The sequence below is a fragment of the Lepisma saccharinum genome, chromosome 24 (genome assembly GCF_977018435.1).
Source record: "Lepisma saccharinum chromosome 24, izLepSacc3.1, whole genome shotgun sequence".
NCBI classification, from domain to species: Eukaryota; Metazoa; Arthropoda; class Insecta; order Zygentoma; family Lepismatidae; genus Lepisma; species Lepisma saccharinum.
Window position 1 is genome coordinate 18,689,850 of NC_139252.1, and position 23,684 is coordinate 18,713,533.

A 23,684-nucleotide genomic window follows, 5' to 3' on the forward strand; every position below is an offset into this window, starting at 1 on the left:
CTGGTGGGCTGTGACGGAACTAAAAAACAACAGAGTGAATACACGTGCTTACACATACTCAATAAAGACATTGCAGCTTCAAAGGCCCAATCATGTTAACTTTAATAGTATCTATGTTACATACGTTGAAAGAGCGTAAACACTATTTTTGGACACTCTGTATATGAGAATCATATCCATGGTAAATTAACTTGCAATTTACCTCAGAAAAAAATATCTTGGTTAACTTCTACATAAGGAACTCGCATCTGCAACATGGCTACACACATCTCTTAAGGAAAATTTAATCCCCATTGTCCTTCCTACCCTGGTTAATAAATTAAATAAAATATGAAATCGTAGACTATGCTTTGGGTGTTAATTATATATATGGAAAATATTCTTCGTTTAATGCAACTGCAATGTTCTGTTTGACAATGATGTAGATTATATTTCTGCATAAACTTTGGAATGAATATACTCCGGTGAGGGTCTTGCCTAGAATTGAAAATGGAAGTATGTAATGTCAGCGCAGGAGTGTCACTGAAATTCTGATAATCTTTTCACTCTTTTCATCAAGTTTACCATCTCGGGATCAGAAACCAGCTTCACTGTCGGAAGGTTAGACACAGACAAGCCGGGAGGTGAAGATAATGTGGATTCGGAGCTGACGTTTTGCTGGGATTTTGAAGCTTGTGATCCTACTACGGAGGCGGATGATGAAGCCTGCTGCTGGCTGCCATGAGTCACCGTAGTTTCCTTTCCAGCGTCTGGAGAACTCCGAGCGTTGTGGAGCATTTTCTCTGGCTTCTCTTTGACCTCGGAGCACTTCGCTTCCAGCTGAGCGAACTGGCTTGGTCTCGCCAGAGACTTGAGCGACGGCAAGATGCCTATGTAGCTGAGGAGCGGAGAGTCTTTTTTGGGCAGGACGTGCGTCGAGATGAGCTTCACGATGTGCTTCGAACGGGGCTTTGCGGTGCGTTTGACCGGAACCCCGGAGGTTCCTTCCAGAGGTGCCGGATTCGTTGATGCAGCGACCACCTTCCCTCCTGACCTCTTCCTCTTCCTGTTTCTACTTTTCCCCACGTTGTACGTTTTCTTAACCGACTGGTTCCGAGCGTCTCTCACGAACGACACAAGGCGCTTCTCTCTCCTGCTCAGGTCTATTTCGTCAGAATCCATCGAGCCGAGCTTCTGCTCCAACTCCGCCAGATCGGCAGCCATCTTTCTTTCCCTGACCCTCCTCGCAACACTGTTCCTGCGTATGTGCCAGAACACTCGCTCCTCGCACATCGCGTGCAGGAGCTCCAGGTTTTCCGGTTCCACGAACGATCTCATGACGTCGTACAATCGCGGTACAAGGGCAAAGACGTCGCTGGCCGCGTAGACGACCATGTCACGTGACAGCGGACGCCGCATCCAGTACCGTGGATCAGCTCGATACTCAGCTTTGACCTGCTCCTTCAGACAATTAACCGATCCTCCGTACACAGACGCAACCGTGTTCAGGCTTGCGTCTCTAATCTTATGAACAGGCAGTCCAGTTTCTTGCATCTGCAGAACTGCATATGCAACCTGGGTATCGAAAACATTATTAAGGACCACTTGATTACTCGAGTACAAAATGCCGCTGTCGTTTCTGCAATCGTGGATCACCTTAACAATTCTCTCAGACTCCAGCACTTCTCTCAGCCCTCCTTCTGTCAGCGCCTCTGGACAGGCGAGTAGGTCGAACAAATAAGCTCTCCCGGCCACCGTGCCAACCTGGAGGAGGCTGAGGTCTCCTCGGGGGCCAAGGTTTACGCCCTCGGAGTCAACTGCCACCACGTTGCCTGAGCGCTGTATTTCCTCCACGGCCCTTCGACAAGACTGTAGATCAGAGATCACTTCCGTGGATGCTAATACTAAGAATTTAGATTTCTCGTCCATAACGTTTATTTTTTGTACTTTTAAATTTTACATTTCTTCTCCATAGTTGCGTAGCAACTTCCGTCTTACAATTGAAAAAAAATATGATTCTTCTCCAACACATTTGCATTATTGTGGTAATGATACTAGAAAATCAAGTTGAAATTGGAATCAAGATTTTTTAAATTTGCGATATTTTACGAGCTCTTTTGTAGGTAGGTGTACACACACACACATACACCCCCCCCCCACACACACACACACACATATATATATATATATATATATATATATATATATATATATATATATATATATATATATATATATATATATACATGTGTATGTGCGTGTGTATTACAGAATGAAGCAATATTAGAACGTTTCTATTAACATTATAAGAAAAACAGCAGTTGGAAATTACTATTGCTCTATCACTTATATGAGAACAAGATGCAAAAAATTCCTCGTTTTGTAAGATCCAGTAACCCTTTATATTTTATGTTATCAACTTATCTAAACAATATACATATATGTGGCAAGTTTAAAGATTTTCATTCAGGGGGAAACTTATTGTGTTCACGATATTAATACGTCATGGTAAAATGTAAATTTCCCCTTGCAAAAAGCATCGTACCATGAAGTCACATTTAGGGGATGCACATTCTCGATCTTGGCCATTTTGGAAGTGATGTGATCAGCACCACGCTCCGTCCTCTTTTATCTTCCAGGGTTACTCCAGGCACTCATTGATTTAAGGCTGAGTCAGCCCCGGAGCTGCTTTACGCAGGGACAAGGCCAGATATATTCCGACCCGAGATCACTCACCTCGGGAATCGAGTCGGACACCCTACCTACTAGACCACTTCGGCTTTTAATATCAACACGCTCAATAGATATTATAATGTTACAGATCGTTTCAATGTAATGTCCACTTATCATGATGCGTAACACATGTGACATATAATTTGTTAACGATTCTAGAGGAACAACATAATAATTGTAATATTTTTACTCAAAATACTCTATTCTTTGGAAACTATTTTTTTAAAAGCGTTTCGTTCTCGTATTATAAATAAATAGTTTTCCTTAAAAAAATATAAATTTTGATTGTTAACACAGATAATTGTAAACTTTGATGAAAAACATTTTTATGCCTGTTGTATAGTTCTGCCTTTAGAACATTTTTGTCATTCTGTAACTGATTTTCGAACAATACAATTTTACGACTATGTATACCTGAATGTCTTAAAAGTATAGTATTTACCGGCGTATAAAATGCACTTTTCGCCTTTAAAAATATGTCTGAAAAACAGGGTGCGTCTTGTACGCCGATAGTCAGTTTTGGATTACCTTCATTTGTGGAAACTTTCTCCATTCTGAATTAGTCGATTTCTTTCTTGCTTTCTTGTGGTGTGTGATCATAGTAAGATTGGGTAAGTTAATTCTTGAAAACAGACCTACATATTACTTTATATTGAAATACTGTAAATTAATTATAAATTCAGTAAGCTTTTCCCTTAAAAATTTGTACGAAAATGGGCAAATACGGTAGCTTTCAGGAGCTCTTTAACACCTAAACTGGGGTTCCTCTATAGTAAATACAGTGCAAACCGAAAAGTGTATTGCTTATGGTGACGTTTGTTGGATCTAATGTCGTCGTTCCCCGATGTTTAGACTTAATCTTCTCTATATATATATACACAAATGGATGGATGTCTGTGGGTGTGTGTGCATGTTTGTTTGTTACGGCATAACTCTCGAACGCCTGATGAAATTTCAACCAAACTTGGTACCCACTTGCAATCCGGAAATAATACTTTTCGGATAAGACACTCCTGGCAACCCTAGGGATGGGGTGGGAAGGGGTGACATGTAAATATTATCCAAAACGACCGATATTAAATTCCGCACAAACAGACATCCATGACTATGCAATCCCGCACAACGATAGTGTTTCTCGGGTTGTCTAACATTCAGGCTGATATGATTTTGTTTTCCGAAAACGTGTGGAATCCTTAGTTTTCATAACACACCCAATGCGGTTCAATTTCAAGTTCATCACCTATCGGCATGGGAGGTGAGAGGGGTTGAAAAATAAAATGCCACAAATGATCTAGATTAGTGTCGAATCCATAGTCTTCGGAGTGGCTAAGCTATTTTTTTACATTCACGATCACATTTACAATTAGTTACATTCTACACTATAGTTAAAATTCATTATTTTCCTGCCTAATACAAGATTGGAATAAATAAATACCCGGGCAACGCCTGGTAATCAGCTAGTCTATATATATAAAAAATGTATGTATGTATGTGTGTATAATATGATATGATATTTATTCACATTGGGCTGTGCGTATCCTACAATATTGCTACATAAACACTCCGCCTTAAACATACACCCCAATTGATCATACATTTTGAAACATTTATAAACAGAAACCTTTAGAAAAACTATGTGTACATGTATAAAAGCAATATGGCCCTCTTCTAACATTTGAGATTATTCATAGTCACTACCTTCACAACACTGCACTACACTCCCGGAGTATGCCTGATCCACTGTTTCGTATCCTTAACTTTCCCTGACCCCTTGCAGCATTTCCCTGCGCTTCCTCCAAACTGCATGTAAATATGAGCCCAGGGCTCACTAGACAGAGCCTGGATTGTCTGCTCAATGCTGTCCCTTACACTGGCCCCACATTTGGGTTGGCTGAGGGGCGCCGACCAAACACACTCATGCAGGATGTGAGCCCTCGTCTACTCTTCGCCACATAACGTGCAGGTGGTACAACCGTCCGGCCCCTTGAGTTTGTATTGTCTCTACCCCCTAGCAGGAACCAGGAGAATCCACTTCTTTGCTGGTATGTACACGTATCAATGTACCGTTTCCTCCCCCATTCCACCCGCACCCCTGGCGGTTGTGCGGCGGCGAGCGTTACCTTCTCCCCACATTCTTCCATGATGTCTTGCCTGCTACTGTCCACTAACCTGTCCCTTATAATTTGCAACATCCCAGTTTCGCACCTCTCGTCCCTCACATCTTCCCACAGTTCCCCCAGATCCATTCTGTAGAGGTCGTCTCTAATCCTTCTTGCCCAGTGTTTGTTCCGGCATAACTCTCTAACGCCTCGAGCGATTTCAACCAAACTTGGTACACATTTCACTTACAATCTGGAAAGAAATACTGTAGGGGTAAGACACCCCTGGCACTCCTAGGGGTGGGGGTGGGAAGGGGTGACATGTAAAAATAATCTAAAACAACCGATATTAGTGTGAAATCCATTGTTTTCGGGGTTGCTAAGATGAATAGTTACATGCCTTTCAACTCGAAGTTCATTTTACACTATAGTTAGAATTCATTATTTTCCTGTCTAATAGAAGATTGGGATAAATAAATACCCGAGCAACACCGGGCAATCAGCCATTGTATGATAAATAAAAGTCATGAGGCACATCACTGAACATAACAACATCGCTTTAATAGTGCAAACCTACACATAACTGATCACAACAATAATAACATATTCATGTATCTTTTTAGTCCATATAACAAAATCGTGTCGTCATGGTAACCAACACAGAATATAAATACGAGGGGATTTCCAAAATATTATATTCTCAAAATATACACACCTGGGTGTTGTTTCAGCTGGAAGATGCTAGTTGTCTTTTTAAGTTGTTTGCCTATGGTAGTACCGATTGACACTGTGACATCTGAAAAGTCACTGGAAGTCAGGTGATCAGTTGAACTCGACGGTGCAGGTTTTCTTGTAGATTTCTACACATCACTGGATTGTGGTGGATAGCTATCCTGTCCCAGATCTTAAGTGAAAGCCCCTCCTCTTCCAAATAAGGGAAGGGCCGGTCTTCATGTAATTCGTAAATCCGAATACTGCCTTCATGTTCACTCATGATTCTCAATGCCCGGTTTTGGATTCCACAGAGCTAGTCTCGCAGATATTTGGCACAGTGCCAAATGGGATGGGTATAGAATGACGAAGCAGACCACTGCAGAGTAGAGATGAAATTTGACCACCAGGCTGAATCCTGGAGATTTGAGAAGTTGGTATAAGGCAGCCACTTGCTGGAATGTCTTACATAATGTATTTGTTACTGTAATGTCATTCGGCGGTCAGTATGAACTTATATGTATTTAGCACTGTTGCTATGACGCATTAAGCGATTCAATTATCTTGTGCTGTGTGGCATATCACTGCAGTAGTTCTCCCTGTTAAATATTTTCATCAGGAAACGGATTTATATCTACTAAAAAGTGTTGGGTATGTAAATATATATTTAGTTATTTTCATCAAAAACTACACGTGCGAAAATGGCAATTTTAATTAAGCAAGAGGCACACCAGATAATAAAATGAATTAACCTTGCATGACATTAATTGTAATGCAAAATTTAAATACAAAATTATCATTACATTTTGTGTCCAAAAGTAATGGACTACCAAGCTACCTTTTAAGTGTTGAATCGCGAATCTCCTTCTTTTTCCTAAGATTTTCATTGACGGAGATTGTGTTCATTATCGCATTATGTAATGGAAGTATAATTAAAATATGCAATCGATTTCACCGCGAAAACGTTTTGTTGACAAGAATGTCAGAATAACAGATGAACTACATGTATTGTGAAGATTTAAAATAAACAGAGAGTACAAAATTAACAGAATATAGATGAACGAGAAACCTTTGCTATTTGACACAAGAAGAGAAAACGTAGTAATAGTATGAATAAGCAATACGTAGTACGCGTATGTCGGAAAACGTCTTGAAAATATGGAAATTGTGTGCAAAAATAACTAAAATATTCAAAATATGTGCTAGACACTAATATATGTAAAATATTCAACACAAAAGTGTTATTTGTCAAGCTTACATATACCACGCTTCTCAAGGATAATACAAAATAACATGGATTTTTACGTCATTTGAAGATATGTATTTACATATAAATCCGTTCCTTGTTTGTAATTGTTCTGAGACTACAGACCTCAAAGTGGGTAAGCTGCCGGTGAATATTGGTAAAAGCAGGTCCTTATTTTTTTCCCCACGGCGAGGCGTAACATTAAGCAAATCTTTATTCAAACTAACGAGCCTCCAGGACAGTTTAGTGGTAGCGCCGTCACCTCGTAATCCTGGGTTCGACACCCAGTGAAGGCACATTACGTAGTCTCTCGGTTCTCACTTTAAAATCTAGGTCAAGTCCTGATTAGGCTATCTGTGCATAACGTGGATTAAAAAAAAAAAAACAATTCAACATTATTCGAACTAAGAGTAGAGTTATGAGGAATTATAATCGAGACGCACTTTTTTCATAATTTCGCGATAGATACAATTTACACATTCTTATTGATAGCAGTACTTTAATTTTTTTCATAGAGATATTCAGTCTGTTTGTTCTGTAGAATGACTTTATATAATGTAATAATATGCTATTTAGTACTCGCTCTGTCCCATAATTATAGTCCGGTATGCGAAAATGGTGACTTTTTATTTATGTTCTTTTGGATACTTGATCGGCAAATTTGTACTGATCCTTGAGTAATAACGTTGTATGACTCATTCCCGTGTTCAATTTTCGTCTTCTGTATACACCAATGTCACAGTTTGCCTATCGGACAAATATTATGGGACAACAAACAAAAGTGTACCGGACAATAATTATGGAACAGAGGGAGTATACAGTAATTGAATGATATTATTTGTGACGATCATGGTTTTTCAATCTTTCCTGTTGTAAGAAATATATTAAAATGCGAGAGTTATTTTAAAATATAGTTTCAAGTTTGCGTTTCAAGCAGTGAAACTCTACAAATAAATTTCATTCGTGCAAATTTCAAGAAGTTTAAATTATTGCATGCAAACACATTCCTTGCAGGATAATCAGGTTATACTTCGGTGTAAAAATATGAGAAAAATAAAACATTACGTAGGATCGAGGTAATTTTGAAAAGTTTAATTCCACATTGACAGTTTTCCAAAACTTTATTAAGGTTCGTTTCAGTGTGTAAATTGTACGGTGCTCTGCTAATTGAGTTTGACTTTTGAATTTTTCCAGTTCACTGCAAAAATGAAGAGATTTTTCATTGAAAGAAAAAAAAACATTTCAGCAAAAACTAAGGCCAGCATGGAAAGTCGACCGACAAATGGATGAGATCGAATCCGAGAGAGAGAGGAAGAAATTGTGTGCACGTGTAGAAAACGAGAATGTTCCGGATTGCAATTAATGTCACTTGGAGAGGCTCCAAGACCATGCGGCTGACCTGAGCCAGACAAGTCTGGAAACAAGCCCAGCGGAAGATGGACGCCCAAAATGTCTCAATTCAGATGAAGAAGGGGAACGGGGCCCACAAATCTTCGGCTGCGATCAGGAACATGTTGAGGGAAAAACGATGTGCTCAATCTTCATGCACTTCCGGAAAAAAATAGAATTTCATTCACAATTGCATGCAGAATCCCGGTTGGGTACATTCCAAAGATTCAGTAGTATTAGAACTTCACGTACAGTCACGGACACTGCCGGCTTGTAATGAATACATTGACTTTCAATGGAATTCTTACAAGCCGGCAGTGTCCGTGACTGTACATGTAGACCGTATAGTCAGAACATTACCTTTTTTGTATTCTTTTTTCGATTGAAGTGTACACAATTTTGGGAAGAATTCTCGTTTTTAGGGAAGATTATTTTTATGTTCACTTTTTATTTTAATTAGGAATTATTTTCTTAAGTTAGTCATTTGTTCTACCAACACATTATTTGATTTTCATTAACAATACATTCTAATTTAGACACAGAGACAGAATAGTAGGAAAACTCTCTCTCTAACTAGAATTGTAAATAAGAGGACACTGTGTAGTACTTCAAACGTTCGATGGTCTTCTTACTGACAGAAGAAAACAATTTGCTTCTAGTAGTCTATGGGCCAGCTACAAATTCAGTATAATTTGGGGGTACTAATTTTCCTTTATGCCACAGCTATATGGGTTGTAAGGATACCAAAATATCATGATTGCCATTTCAAAGTGGTAGCTAATAGAAATGGCGATGAATCCAAGATGGTGGATGTGGACTTTTGAAAAAAACGACTATATCATTTAAACAAACGGTCCGATTTCAATGTTCTCTTATAAACGAAAGCTTGAAATGTGTTCCATATTTAAGGTTAACTTAGGTTTTTTGGATATTAGCAATCCTTAATTAGTAAATCCCGGATTAGTAAAAGAAAAATGTATTTTCTTGCTAATAATTTTATGTTTATCATTAAATTACTTATAACCTAAACATCTGAGAAGAATGTGTTCCAAACAAATATTGCAGCGTAAACTCTTATCTTTAATTTGACATATTACACTTGTTCGTTTTGATCTCAGAATTCATATAAAACGAATTAATTATGTAGTGCAGCGAATGCCAAAATACATTTTTTACTAATTCGTGTGTAATGATTGGTAAATTTTGGTAAATTTTAATACTTCTTTGAATAATTTTAATCAACCCTCGTATATGTGTTTTTTAAAAGGTTTTCATTTTGTGGATGTATAATTCTTTCTTAGTTCTAAGGTAACGCTGTTTCTGCCGGGCGAAAAAGAACGCAGAGCAAGCTGAATCTTGCATTTTCTTTTGTCTCAACAATGCGTTTCTTACACTCGGCGCTGCGCTTGGTATTAGCAGTAAACTTAAGTTCTATTGTGTTTCTTTCTGTGTGTCTTTGGGAAGGGGTAATTGATGTGAGCTAAAAATAACTTACAGTTAGGCCTAATCTTTTGTTTGGGGTAGAAAATTGGGCAATCCGGCAAGTATAAATACTGGGAGATTCGACGGCAAAAATTATTATGTTCTAGGACTTTAAGGTAATCACTTAGCACGTTGGGGTCCAGGCTGTGACAATACGGACATTGTGTGGGAAGTGGCTGGTCAGCCCTGTCCTTCCACAATGTCCGGTGTTTTCTGGAAGCCACCCTTAGGGACTAGTGCTGGTCAGTACAGTCTTCAAAGGGGAACAACGCGTGTCTGTAAATAATTAATTCATATATATATATATAAACAAATATTTAAACCATTAACACCAGGCCCACACGGGCGGAAAGAATGCTTAAAAAGTGCTTAACGTGTAAGCATTCTTTCCGCATTGTGTCCGTAAGGTAATATAGAGAAAATGCTGACACTCAGCGGAAACTGCAAATACTTCAAGTGACAGCCAATTATATTTTGGTGAGAAATGTAAACATATAAAAAATGATATTTTCACCAAAACAAAAAAGTTGAGCCCCTTCCCTTTTTGGGAGATGGGGATGCCTTTTATGTCGGTGCATTTTGAGATATTTATTAGTAATATTTTTTAAAATTACTCATCCAGATTAATGTGTTTGCATGCCGTGTTATGAATAAGCTCTCGTACATGAGTCATGACTTACCAACAGATTTCCTCTCTGCATCTGAAAGCTGAAAAAAGGTCCCTGGACCGTATTAAATTGATGAGGGGAAAAAAGGTTCCTGGACCGAAACTGGTTGCTACCTTATTGAGCTGCACTATACGTATAGAATTGGCAAATCTACGGCCAGTGAGGTCAGAACAGTTTGTCGTGCAATATGGGACACTCTACAGAGCCAGTGCTTTCCTCGCCTCAAGCAACGGAAGAGATGTGGAAGAATATTGCAAACGGCTTCGAAAATCATACTAATTTTCCACACTGCATAGGAGCAATAGACGGGAAGCATTTACGTGTGAATAAACCAAAGAAGAGTGGTTCGTTGTACTACAACTACTGAAAGCTCTGCGAAGTTTGGTAACAATGTACAGCAAATTTCATTCCACGCCGAATCTTTTCTGTTTTTGTCTTTATATTTCTCACACCGAATATCCAAAATACATGGCCTCTTTCCCACTTCCATAATAAATACTTCTGTGTCTAATTTATCTATATCTAGATCACACATCTTCACTTGCAAAAACAATGTTTATCAGAAACACAACGCTAGAACTCAGCACCACGTGTGTGCAACAATGCACAAAGCGCGTGACGTGATCATTCAGCCCAGCAGACGTTCCGCTCGTGTGGACGATACCATAAGACGCAATAGAAATAGCCCAGTCTTCGTTCCGCACTTTGTCCGCTATGGGCGATGCTTCCGGAATGCGGCAGACGTTCAGCATCCGCAGGCTAGTCAGTCCGTGTGGCCGATCCTATTACTTCCTTCAGCCATAACAACCAATGCTTGAAGAGTGCTGAAACGCTAAGCACTCTTTAAGCATTCTTTCCTCTCTTGTGGACCGGGATTTAATCATTTATAAATTTTCGTTGGAGTTAGCACTGGTCAGTGTGACTTCATTTAAATTCATGATAATCAAATTGGAATTTTTAAAGATCTACAATTTTCTTGTCTTGTTCTAAATCTTTTATACTTTTAAATCATTCGGAGCTTTCCTGGTCAGGAGGTTCCGTGAATAAATTAAAAAAATTAGTTTCCTTAATCTGAGAGCACGCCTCTGGTCAGGAGGTGCAAGTTAATAATTTTTCGGAGCTTTCCTGGTCAGGAGGTTCAGTAAATAAATTTGAAATCTTTTATTACCTAAACTGAGAGCAAGCTTCTGGTCAAAAGGTGCACTTTAATAACTTTACGAAAATAAGATACATGTCCGTTGGAATCTGAATATTTGCATCATTGGGTAAAAGCGAATGGTTTCAGTTATTGGTTGTCATGGCACAGATTATTGGGTGAGTTGTAATAAGTTATCAGTGGTATATTTTTTGTTTAAGAGGGAACTATCTAAGTGCAGTCTGCTTTTATGATATGAGTAGCTGGCGGTGTTTGTGAAGGGTTGATATTGTTTTCCCCTGATGTAAAGAGTTAAGATTGGTTCCCCTATTATGTTGAGAGAATTCCATGTTTGCATTTGTAATATAAGTGGCCTAAAATGGCTTGAAATGGGTAGAGATTGGCTCCCCTGTTATTGGTTATGAATGTTTTGAGGTTGGCTCTTAAGTGGGTAGTATACCTCAACTGCGAAAGGATTATGAAGGTATAGATATAGAATTTACGAAGAATATGGCTCAGTCTTTTGTAAAACGTTTGAATACAAAGTAAGATCTTCGACCCTATGAAAAATTTGTTGCACTTGTAACATGCCCAGTTGTCGGAACCAAGTAACTCTTGTTTTAGATCTTTGATGGATTCAGACATGTGGTAGAAAAGGTACTCTTGGTTTTATGGTTATTTTTGTGTCGAAATTAATTCCAAATATCTGAAGCTGTTACTTATATTTTTGTGTGTGTGTTTGTAAACTGTAATTCTTTTATATTATCATGATCAGAAGTTTGTATATTTTAGGAGTTCCAACCCTGATTCGAAAAAATTAAAAATTTCAATTGATGTACAATTCAATTATTCACTCATTCAATTATATTTCGAATTGAGTTGTAAATAAAATTCAGTAATTGATAAAGTTTGTTTCTTTGAAAAGTAATAAGTAAACATAAGTACACTGCCCTCCAGAAATTAAGCAACAACAAGAAAATGTGAGGTAAAAGAGAAAATAGTTGGAGAAAAGAGAAGAAGAGTGGTGGGCATGCTGAAAGAAAGCAACGAATGTGTTAGGGAAAACAGGTGAGTCATAAAGTGTGATCATTGTGTCCTCGCACGGATTTCTGGCGTACCAGGTATTGGAGTCGAAGACGCGCGTGCACGGAAGAGGTGTGTGTCTCAATCTGGAGAGTGCAGAGGTGAGTCAAGTGTGCGGAAAGGGTCGAATATGGCAACCAGGCATCATTTGGCTGATGAATTACGGTGGCGTGCCATCTGTAGACTAGAAGCAGGGCAGCGTCAGGTCGAAGTGGCCAGGTGGCTCAATGTCGATCGTTCAGTTGTCAGCAGGTTATGGAACAAGTTCCAGAGAACGCAAAATGCATTGCGGAGTTTCAGTGGAGGTCGACTACGTGTGACATCGGTCAGGGATGACCGATATATCCGTTTGACAAGTCAGCGTAACAGGTCCGCAACAGCTACCCAAGTGCGTGCAGTGGCTATTGCTGCCACAGGACGGCCTATGTCAACGAGTACAGCACGCAGATGGCTACACGAGGGTGGGTTGTATGCCAGGAGACCAGTGATGTGTATACCACTCACCCAGCGTCAGAAGACAGCCCGCTTACGTTGGGCACGAGAACATGTGAACTGGACACTAGACCAGTGGCAGTCTGTTCTCTTCACTGATGAGTCCAGGTTCTCACTGGACAGTGATTCGCGACGCCAATTGGTCTGGAGAGAGGCAGGAACTCGTTACGATCTCTCCAATATTGTTGAAAGGGACAGATATGGTGGTGGAGGTGTGCTTGTATAGGGTGGCATTTCTATTGGTGGACGTACTGACCTCTATATCCTTCCACGTGGCACCATGACAGGTCAGCGCTATAGGGATGAGGTCCTTGCATGTTATGTGGAACCCTTCGCACGAGAACGAGGTCCGGGCTTCATTCTGCAGGACGATAATGCCCGTCCCCATAGGGCAGGACTAGTCGATCGGTTCTTGGACGAACACCATATTCAACGCATGGTTTGGCCATCCCGTTCCTCGGACCTTAACCCCATTGAACACATGTGGGATGCTCTGGGGAGACGTGTCGCTGGCCTTGTGCCCCCTCCACAAACACTCCAAGACCTTGAACTGTCTCTCTCCCAACAATGGACCCTCATACCCAATGAGTTGGTGGACAACCTTATTGGCAACATGCGGCGGCGTTGAGAGGTGTACATTGCTGCGTGCGGTGATCATATCCCTTATTAGTGTCAGACAACGGTCACTTTCCGTCTCCAACGTTTACCACCTGTGATGCTCCATGCATACATTTCATTTCTTTTGCCCACGAGTGTACCTTGTTTTGTGTTTCTTCTGTTCTGTAAGGTGTGGGACACTTGTTTCTTACGTTACTAATAAAATATGTACATCCTCCGGCCTTGTGTTTGATTATATTGGATGATCACCATTTGTTGCTTAATTTATGGAGAGCAGTGTAATAATTATTGTGTATTGATAATATTTGGTTGATTGACGGATTCTGGTTTGACAGGGTGTTCCGCCGCCGCTTGTCAGCGGGGTGGAGGTGCTGTTGACCTACAAGTTCGCCAGTTATTTTGGTGCTGCTTCCATCGTGACTCGCATGCGCGTTCTCACTGGTCAGTGGATTGTGGGTGTGATCACGATGGATAAGTCAAGTACCGAAGTGTGGTTATTATGCATGAATATAGAATTAGGAATCCATAGGTAGGTAAGCTAAAATTAAATGCAGACCCGTACTTGAACTCTGGGATGTGGTTTCTCATGTCCCGAAGTTACTGAGTAAATAGTCCAGGCAAATAAGAATCTGACATTTTTGGCAGCGACGGCCGGTCTTGGTCGTTCGAGGGGACCAAGCTGGTGTGTACCGACGATCGACTGACGGCCATTGAATTCGTTGCACGTGTTTTACTAATTAACGGCTTATAATATCGAAAAACCTAATATAACCTTATATATTCACCACATCTTAAGCTTTCGTTTAAAAAAATAAAAGAACATTAAATCGGACCGTTAGTTTTAGAGATATAGTTGTCTTTTTTCAAAAGTCATTATCCGCCATCTTACATTGGCCACCATTTCTATTAACTATCACTTTGAAATGGCAATTATGTTTGTTTTTTAGTTATCCTTACACACGTGGCATAAAGGAAAATTTGCATCCCTAAATTATACCGATAAAATGAACTGCAATAATTACCGTGGAATTTCTCTACTCTTAACAACATATAAAATATTATCTAACATTATTTTAACAAGACTAACCCCATATGCTAATGAAATTATAGGTGATTATCAATGTGGATTTAAACGTAACAGATCAACTACAGATCAAATTTTTCACATCAGACAGACACTTGAAAAAAAGTGGGAATATAATCAAAATGTCCATCAGTTATTCATTGATTTCAAAAAAGCATATGATTCGGTCAAAAGAGATAAGTTATATAATATATTAGTAGAGTTTGGAATACCTAAGAAGCTTGTTAGTATGATAAAAATATGCACCAGTGAAACAGAAAGTAAAATTCGTGTGGGTATTAATATGTCTGACAAATTTACAATTCATGATGGGTTAAAACAAGGAGATGCATTATCTCCATTGCTCTTTAATTTTGCCTTAGAATATGCTGTTAGGAAGGTAAAAGAAACTAAAGAAGGACTAAAATTAAATGGTGTGACTCAGTTGTTAGCATATGCAGATGATGTAGACTTACTGGGGGATGATGTGAATACAATTAAGAATAATGCTAAAATATTTTTCAAAACTTCTAAAGAGATAGCTTTGGAAGTTAACAAAGAGAAAACTAAATATATGCTTACAGGCCCAAAACCAAGTGTTAGGTAATAATCAAAATCTAATTATTGATAACAACTCGTTTGAACCAGTTTCCAAATTCAAATTCTTAGGAGTAATATTAACAAATGAAAATTATATTAAAAAGGAAATAAAAAGTAGTCTTAATTCAGGAAATGCATGTTACTTCTCTCTTCATAAACTTTTGTCTTCTCGTTTAATATCTAAGAAACTAAAAGTTAAAATATACAAAACAGTAATTTTGCCTGTAGTATTATATGGATGTGAAAGTTGGTCCCTTACATTGAAAGAGGAACATAAATTGAGAGTATTTGAAAATAAGATCCTTAGGAAAATATTTGGACCTAAAAGGGATGAGGAGACAGGTGAGTGGAGAAGGTTACATAATTTAGAAATACATAATTTGTATTCATGTCCAGATATTATTAGAATAATTAAATCAAGAAGACTTAGGTGGGCAGGCCATGTGGCACGAATGGGAGAGGAAAGAAGAGTTTACAGGATTCTTGTTGGGAAACCTGATGGTAAGAGACCTGTAGGAAGGCCAAGACGAAGATGGAGAGACAACGTTGAGATGGACCTAAAGGAAATCGGTAGGGATGGAAAAGAGTATATAGAACTTGCTCAAGATAGGGAAAGATGGAAGGCCTGTGTTGCTGCAGCCATGAACCTTCGGGTTTAAGAAGGCTAGGGAGTTAGTTAGTTAGTAAATTATACCGAATTCTTGATTTTAGCCACTTGGCCCATAGACTATACTGTGACACAGGCATGTATGTAAATTAAACATTATTTCTTTAAGTACATCGTAATTGATAAATTGTCCATATAGAGTGTGTTTGTGTATGTATATTACATATGGAACTAATTGATCGGAACCCTCTCGGTATTGCCCGATGTAGACATACCGTTAAAATTGGCAATTTTGGCTATTCGATATAGCTATCTATATAAATAGCCTGTGATTGTTGTCTGTTACAGCATAAATCAATATTCCTTGTTTTCATTGTAAATTTAAAATACGGCTCCATATCTGCTATAAATTTCAAATGTGCGTGTTTAAACGTATGCACAATGTTCTATAACGTTTGTTGTCTGTCTACAATGAGCCGTATAACGTTTATGTGCTTGACAACATTGACGTAGACATGGTAACGAAAATATAATTTCGGGATACAATGATAAAATAATTCTATCTAAACGTGATTTGCTGCGTATTCTTTCTCAAAATATCCTAGTAATTGTAAAGTTAGTTACGAAATCAGACTACATTCGCCAATTCTCGAAAATATTCGATACACATATCTATAATTAATCAAGGACTCTCATAGCACAAGTATGTAAATTAGTGCAAATTTGTGTAATTTTATATTATTTTTATGAAAAATGCATAATTCCTATAGGTTTTCTAAAAATCTGTCCATTGATGAATGATAATGGTAACCGACAATTTGACAAAAAATGAGTTAAAATTATTTTGCAAACCTGGCTTTCATTCTTTTCTGCTAGAGTTTTCTAACTTGTAGTAAATTATACAATCGTTGCCTTTTCGTAGCAACAATTGGAAAGTGAATTCAGGACGATATGAGTCCTTGTGAAGATATTGCTTCATCTTACAAACCATCAAGCAGAGAGAGAGTTCCACAGATAATGAAGAAATTGTATGTAATGGTGTTTTCAACTATATACTTGTATATATTCCATTTGTTCTTTTACATCTACATTTTGTTGAACAGAAAAAATGCTTTTACCTTACTTCTCAATTAACTGACAATCGTTTCTGTCTTGTCATTGCAGATCGTCCCCTTGGCCTCGAACGATACAGTTGCTGGTATATAGGTCTTCGAATACTCCTCAAAGAAAGTCACCTAAGAAACGATTTCCTTTGTACTGCACCTTGCCAACTGATTGCGTAAACTCAATCAGTGAGCAATCTCCAAACGGAAACATTTGTAAAGTATTGGGTATGATATGCTGTTTTTTTTCATGATGAAGCACATTGCTGTCACTTGGTTGCATGCATCAATTAAGGAGGTTAATAAACTAGTATGATTATGATGATTATTATTATTATTAATAATAATAATAAAATCTAGATGGTGCGTGTTTCAGCCTCAAGGGCTATATTTACAATATACTTTTTGAGTGTTAATTAATAAAATACAAAATAGAAAAGTTTTTACATAAAAAATAATACAAAGACAGAAAAAATGTTGAATGAAAAGTTAATGGATGTTAGTTGTTCTGATATTTTTGTACATATACAATTGACAGATTTTATAATGGAAAAAGTTGAAATACAAATATTACGAATACGAGTATTATCTGTATAAAATAAAGTTGACATCAAAACAGTAAATATATATAATGTTCTTCAAGAAACAACTAAAGGATCGGTAGAATAACGCTTGAATTTTGTAAGATTTCCTTTGGATCCTCATACTTATGTGTGTGCGGGTTTACATTTCCTTTTAGTTGAAATTTTAATATTTTTAATAAAAATAAATAACATTAATTAATAATAGGCTTTTCGTTATGAATCAAAGTACCGTGCGTTCATTTCGATCTGCAGCCGAGAGATCGGGAGAAGCGTGGCGGGCGGCGCTGACGGAGATGCCGACATTTGCGGCCTGTAATGCCCGCTTATTTTTATAGACATATGAAGACATTTATATAAATATTGCAAAACGATCACTAACCTGTGTTATAACACGCAAAAGTTCTTCTGTAATTCATCCAAGTTCTGCTCTTATATACACAAAAAATACGCTTTAGAAACGATGTTAAGAGCCACAGAGCCACAGATAATAAAACATTTTAATCATAGTTTTGACCAGTAACGTCCTGCTTAAGTTTATATCCTTGAAAGAGTTTTTGAATGTGCAACACTGTATCAAGATTACGCTGTAGAAGAAACCGTTAAAAGTCAATAGTGTTCGTGAGCTTCCTTGCAATACGAAATCTCCGAGCTCGAGTTTTTTGTTCCTTCGCGACTAGATGAAGACAGAGTTGTAAATATAGTGGCGAGCAATGTAAACCAAGAGCGTGTTAATTTCGTACTGTGCGCAAGAGTGTTATTCTTGGTTACTTGCAGTTACTTGTTTCTGTTATTGTAGTGTGTATGTGTGACGTATCAGTGAGACGATTGGAATGCCAGCCGCAAGATTCACGTTAGAACAAAGATTTTTTTATGTATGACACGTACCTACGTGAAAACAAACTCGTGTCGAGACGTGTGTAGGTAATTTGTACAGAAATTCCCATGCGTTTCAACTCCACACAGAGATACGGTTAGACATCTTGTCCTTAAATTACGAGAAACTGGATCGTTAAATTTTAAAACACCTAAGCAAAAACGACGGATTCTAACCGAAGCAAAACTCGATGATATTGGTGCAGCGTTAGAACGTTCTCCAAACAAACCTCTACGCCGTGTTTCACAAGAGGTGGGCGTGTCAAAATCATCGGCACATACAGTCACTAAGCTACTAAAATTAAAACCATACTCTTATAACACAGGTTAGTGCTCGTTTTGCAATATTTATATAAATGTCTGCATATGTCCATAAAAATAAGCGGGCATTTCAGGCCGCAAATGTCGGCATCTCCGTCAGTGCCGCCTGCCACGCTTCTCCCGATCTCTCGGCTGCAGATCGAAATGGACGCACGGTAGTAAGATTGATTCAGATGTTTATGGAAGACACCAAAGCAATAGAAAAAGTGAGAAATAAAATGCACATGCAACACAATGGGTACAGAAATACAAGGATTAATAATGGAAGTTAATCGGCATCCTAACAAAATTGTAAATAGATATGAAAGTAAATATACAGGGTGACCTGTAATTAGATGTATTCCCTGAAAGGGTCTAAACTAGAGGGAATTTGCAATGAAGTTGACCATATGATACCCCCCCGTCCGAAAATTAGTAGTTTTCGAGATAATCAAATTTCTATTGTTTTTTTTAAAAAATTACAATTTTCCACATAAAAAGATGAATTGAGAAAAAAACTGCTCATTGTATGGTACATATTTCAGCGTTTTCTGATAGTAAACAAATAAGTGGTTCGTTGAAGAAAAAAAAAGTTTTTTTTCCCAAATAACAATCACTTGTAAGTAACGGGTGAGTCTAAACTTACAAGTGGTGATAAAAAATACACTCTTAGTTTACTAGGCAACGTATTATTAACAAAAATGGTATGACACGAAGCGTACAAATTACTTAAATTACTTCCTTGAGTCATCAGCTATCCAACAAGGTACAAATATTGCTAACGTTCACATTTGTGTACAAGAAATAATACTTGATTCATTTTCATGTGAATGGAATCAATGAACATTACAATTAAATAACATTACACGTCTTGCTCAAAGTGGGCACCTCCGTTACGAATGCAGGCATGCAGGGTTTTACGGACATTTGGCCTCGTAACTCGTGATGTGATGGTGTCCTTGATGTGTTGACCAGCTGTTAAGATCCTCTCCCTGAGTTCTTCTTGCGAGTTTACCGGTGTGTTGTAAACTAAGTCTTTCATGTGGCCCCAAATTAAGAAATCGCAAGTCGTGAAATCGGGGGATCGAGCCGGCCAGGGAATCGGGCCGCCTTGGAAAATCCATTTCTTTGGGTAATTTTTATCCATCCACTGTCGCACGCCCAGGCAGAAGTATGGATGGGCGTCATGAACAATCATTTGATCGAGCAATTTAACCTGCCCAAATCTTAAATGGCATCACTTATGAACATTTCTTGAGGAACGGGATGGCAATGTTGTTGGAGGATGTTGAGACTTTGGCCTGTCTCGTCTCGTGGAAATGCTGTGAAATGCTGTCTCGTCTCGAAAATATTCGTTTGTCAAAGGGACACATGATCAATCTCGTCTCGTCTGGAATTTTTAAAAGCCTGTCCCGTCTCGTCCCGTGGGCAACACTATCTAGCTACAAGACGTGACATGATTTACCAGCATGATGGCTGGCCAGCTCGATCCCCCGATCGAAATGACGCCTTGCGACTTTTACATTTGGAGCCACATGAAAGACTTAGTTTACAAGACACAGGTAAACTCGCAAGAATAACTCAGGGAGAGGATCTTAACAGCTGGTCAACACATAAAGGACACTATCACATCACAAGTTACGAGACCAAATGTCCGTAAAAATCTGCGTGCCTGCATTCGTAACGGAGGTGCCCACTTTGAACAAGACGTGTAATGTTATTTAATTGTAATGTTAATTGATTCCATTCACATGAAAATGAATCAAGGGTTATTTCTTGTACACAAATGTGAATGTTAGCAACATTTGTACCTTGTTGGATAGCTGATGACTCAAGGAAGTAATTTAAGTAATTTGTACGCTTCGTGTCATATCATTTTTGTTAATAATACGTTGCCTAGTAAACTAAGAGTGTATTTCTTTATCACCACTTGTAAGTTTTGACCCAGCCGTAACTTACATATGATTCTTATTTGGGAAAAACTTTTTTTTTCAACGACTTATTTGTTAGCTATCAGAAAACGCTGAAATATGTACCATACAATGAGCAGTTTTTTATCAATTCATCTTTTTATGTGGAAAATTGTCATTTTTTAAAAAAAAACAATAGAAATTCGATTATCTCGAAAACTACGACTTTTCGGACGGAGTATCATATAGTCAAATTTATTGCAAATTGTCTCTACTTTAACCCCTTTCAGGGAATACATCTAATTACAAGTCACCCTGTAGAATAGATATTATCTTTGTAACGACCTTGTTAATGTGCCTTATGTTGTAACACAGTTTTAGCAAATGATATTTTTGTGTGTTTTCAAGTTAACTTTAACATTTACATTTTCTTTTATTTACATGCTTACATGTGCAGCGATCATTGGATAGATATTTTGGGAAAAATTATTGTAATCTGGATGATTTATATTAAATGGTGGATTCAATTCACATGTACCATCGAATAGGAACAATATGTCTGCAATAGACCTAACATTAATACAAACTTCATCGCAATCAGTATTTCGAATTTGTATGGGAAATTGACTTTGATTTGAAGTGACCATTCATTCCTCATATTTCATTATGCCCACGTCAATAATAATAATAATAATAATAATACAATGGAGACACAGTTGAGAAATTGTCAGTGCCATTTTTAACCGTGTAAACAACTGGTGCAGTGTAAATAGGTTGCTTACGCCTTAGGAAATAGAATATTTGCTTTATAAGGATATTGTTAAACCTCCCAGTGTCCTGGTTGTGCCTATCTCTCTCTCCCCATGGTTATACATCGAGGGCTTGTAATCCTATTTTTGGACTGAAACTTGAGTCTTTCCAAAGTTCATCCTCCATCCCGGCCCTTAAGGCTAATCCTCGTGTTTCGCTATAACTAAGTTTACTGCCGAGGTTAATTCCCCTTTGAGTATAACTTCTATAGTACATACGAAGAAGAAATTGGTGTGCCAAAGCTTTTATTGTTTAACGTAACGTTTAATTCGGAACTAGTAACCTTTGAAACCAGCTGACTGAAGTAAAATTTTAATTTTCAAACACATACAAACCTTAGCTATATTTTCTACGTTTACATTGGATAAGATAAATGGAGACACTTGATCCAGATTTTCGTCTATAATGACATGAGAGGTCTGACTAGAAGAAGCTAGTATCAATGTTACACACATCACGAGGTGCGTGTCATCTTGGAATAGATATTTGAGGAAGTATTGTGTTTCAAACATTGGGATGTAACTGTACATACTGATAACAACACAGGAAAATAGCGTAAGATATATAGGGTGTCCCTAAAGATACACTACGAATTTGATGTCATACATCACAACTTGTAATTGACATAAAAAGAACATACAGAACCCCATTTGATTTACCAACGCATGAAGTTTTATTGTGTATTAGTCTACTTCAACATGCGCACCTCTGGTGTCGCGCACAACATCTAATCGAAATTCCATCTCTGTTCTTATCCTCCCTTGCGTATCCCTGTAAATTGTGGCAATATCAGCTTTTATTCTGGCCTTCAAATGATCAAGATCAATGGCAGAAGTTCTGTACACTCTGTCTTTGGCATAGCCTTACAAAAAGATGTCCAGGGATATAATATCAGGGGATCTAGGAGGCCAGGCAATTGGACCATATCTTCCAATCCAACATGCTGGAAATGTCCTGTCCAGGACATCTCTCCTGTCTAAAGCTCAGTGAGGAGGTGCACCATCTTACTCATTATCAGACAAAAATAAAAAAAAAAAACATTAGGCGTTGGTGAATCACCTACAACAAAGTATTATTCCACTATGTCAATTACAAATTGTGCTGTATGACTTCGAAGTTGTAAAGTACCTTTTGGGACACGGTGTATATGCGCTACTATCCGTGTCAAAAAAAATTGAGCCCTCGGTTTGCGTTCTTGTAAAATTGTACTCCGTGGGAGGTAAAAAAGCCAAATATATCTCATTGGGAAGCTACAAGTGTCTGCTTTTAGACAAAAGCAAGACAAAGTGATTTTAACTCTGTCTGTTTTCTATTCAGAGAAAACTATATGTAAAAGTGTAGTTTTTTCGTGTATTTTTTACATAAGTCGAATTCAATTGTGTGTAGCTTTGTGTAAAACCGTCGTAAAAATATGATTTTTCTTTTGTGATTGAAGCTTGTTTATGTGGAAATATATCAACCAAATATAATATCAGCTTTGAAACAGCCACAATTAATGATTAATTATGATGTTGCAATCTCGGAAATGGCCAGTCCAATGGTTATGAAATGCATATGAAAATGATGGCCGTAGAATAGAAATCAAATTTCCATATTTCATTATTTCACACTGTACGAATTGAAAACAACAGAGAGAATTGCTTTTCTTGGCAACCGGTTCCCGCGCAATTCACATCGTTGCTAAGAACAAGTAAACTTTGTTGCCAAGCGTCGCCGCTTGCCCTTTAAACTCCGCGTCTAAGGAGCATCAACACGGGAAATGAACAGAAACAATGTGTTGCGCAAGGGAAAGCATTGTAGAGATGCCGAAATTTTCTTTTGTCACTTTTGTGTTTACATTCCTGCCATTAATTATTGCCGGAATTCCAACATAGCCATGATAATTCTTACGTGCGTTCTATCCAGGCAGTCGGCCTCTCACAAGTTTGCGTGTTTGTTTGTAAGCACAGTATTGAGTGATGGCAGTTCTGTGAAGTGATTAAACCAAGGTGCCAAGTGCACGGCGGAGTGTTTGGGGGTTACGTCAGCACATTGAAAAAGGTATGTAAAGGAAAAGAGAACAACAAAAATTTCCATCGATCCAATATTTTATTGGGCGCGTTTTTGCAAGATGTGGTGAGAATAAAGATACAAGACTTTTATTTTAATTATCCAGTTCAACAGAATCCATTATGGACAGCATTTTATACTTTTACCTTT

The 23,684-nt window shown here is 38.1% G+C and overlaps 1 protein-coding gene across 1 annotated transcript; it reads right to left on the minus strand.

Annotated features, from left to right (window-relative positions):
• Window positions 1–312: 312 nt before the first annotated feature.
• Window positions 313–1,938, minus strand: LOC145978058 (uncharacterized). Its single transcript, XM_083110468.1, has one exon. It carries the CDS (start codon window positions 1,906–1,908, stop codon window positions 520–522), a length of 1,389 nt encoding a protein of 462 aa, XP_082966594.1. The 5' UTR covers window positions 1,909–1,938; the 3' UTR covers window positions 313–519.
• Between the last annotated feature and the right edge of the window lie 21,746 nt (window positions 1,939–23,684).

Coding starts and splice junctions, on each gene's coding strand:
- LOC145978058 (XM_083110468.1), bottom strand. CDS start 1,908: ATGGACGAGAAATCTAAATTCTTAGTATTAGCATCCACGGAAGTGATC.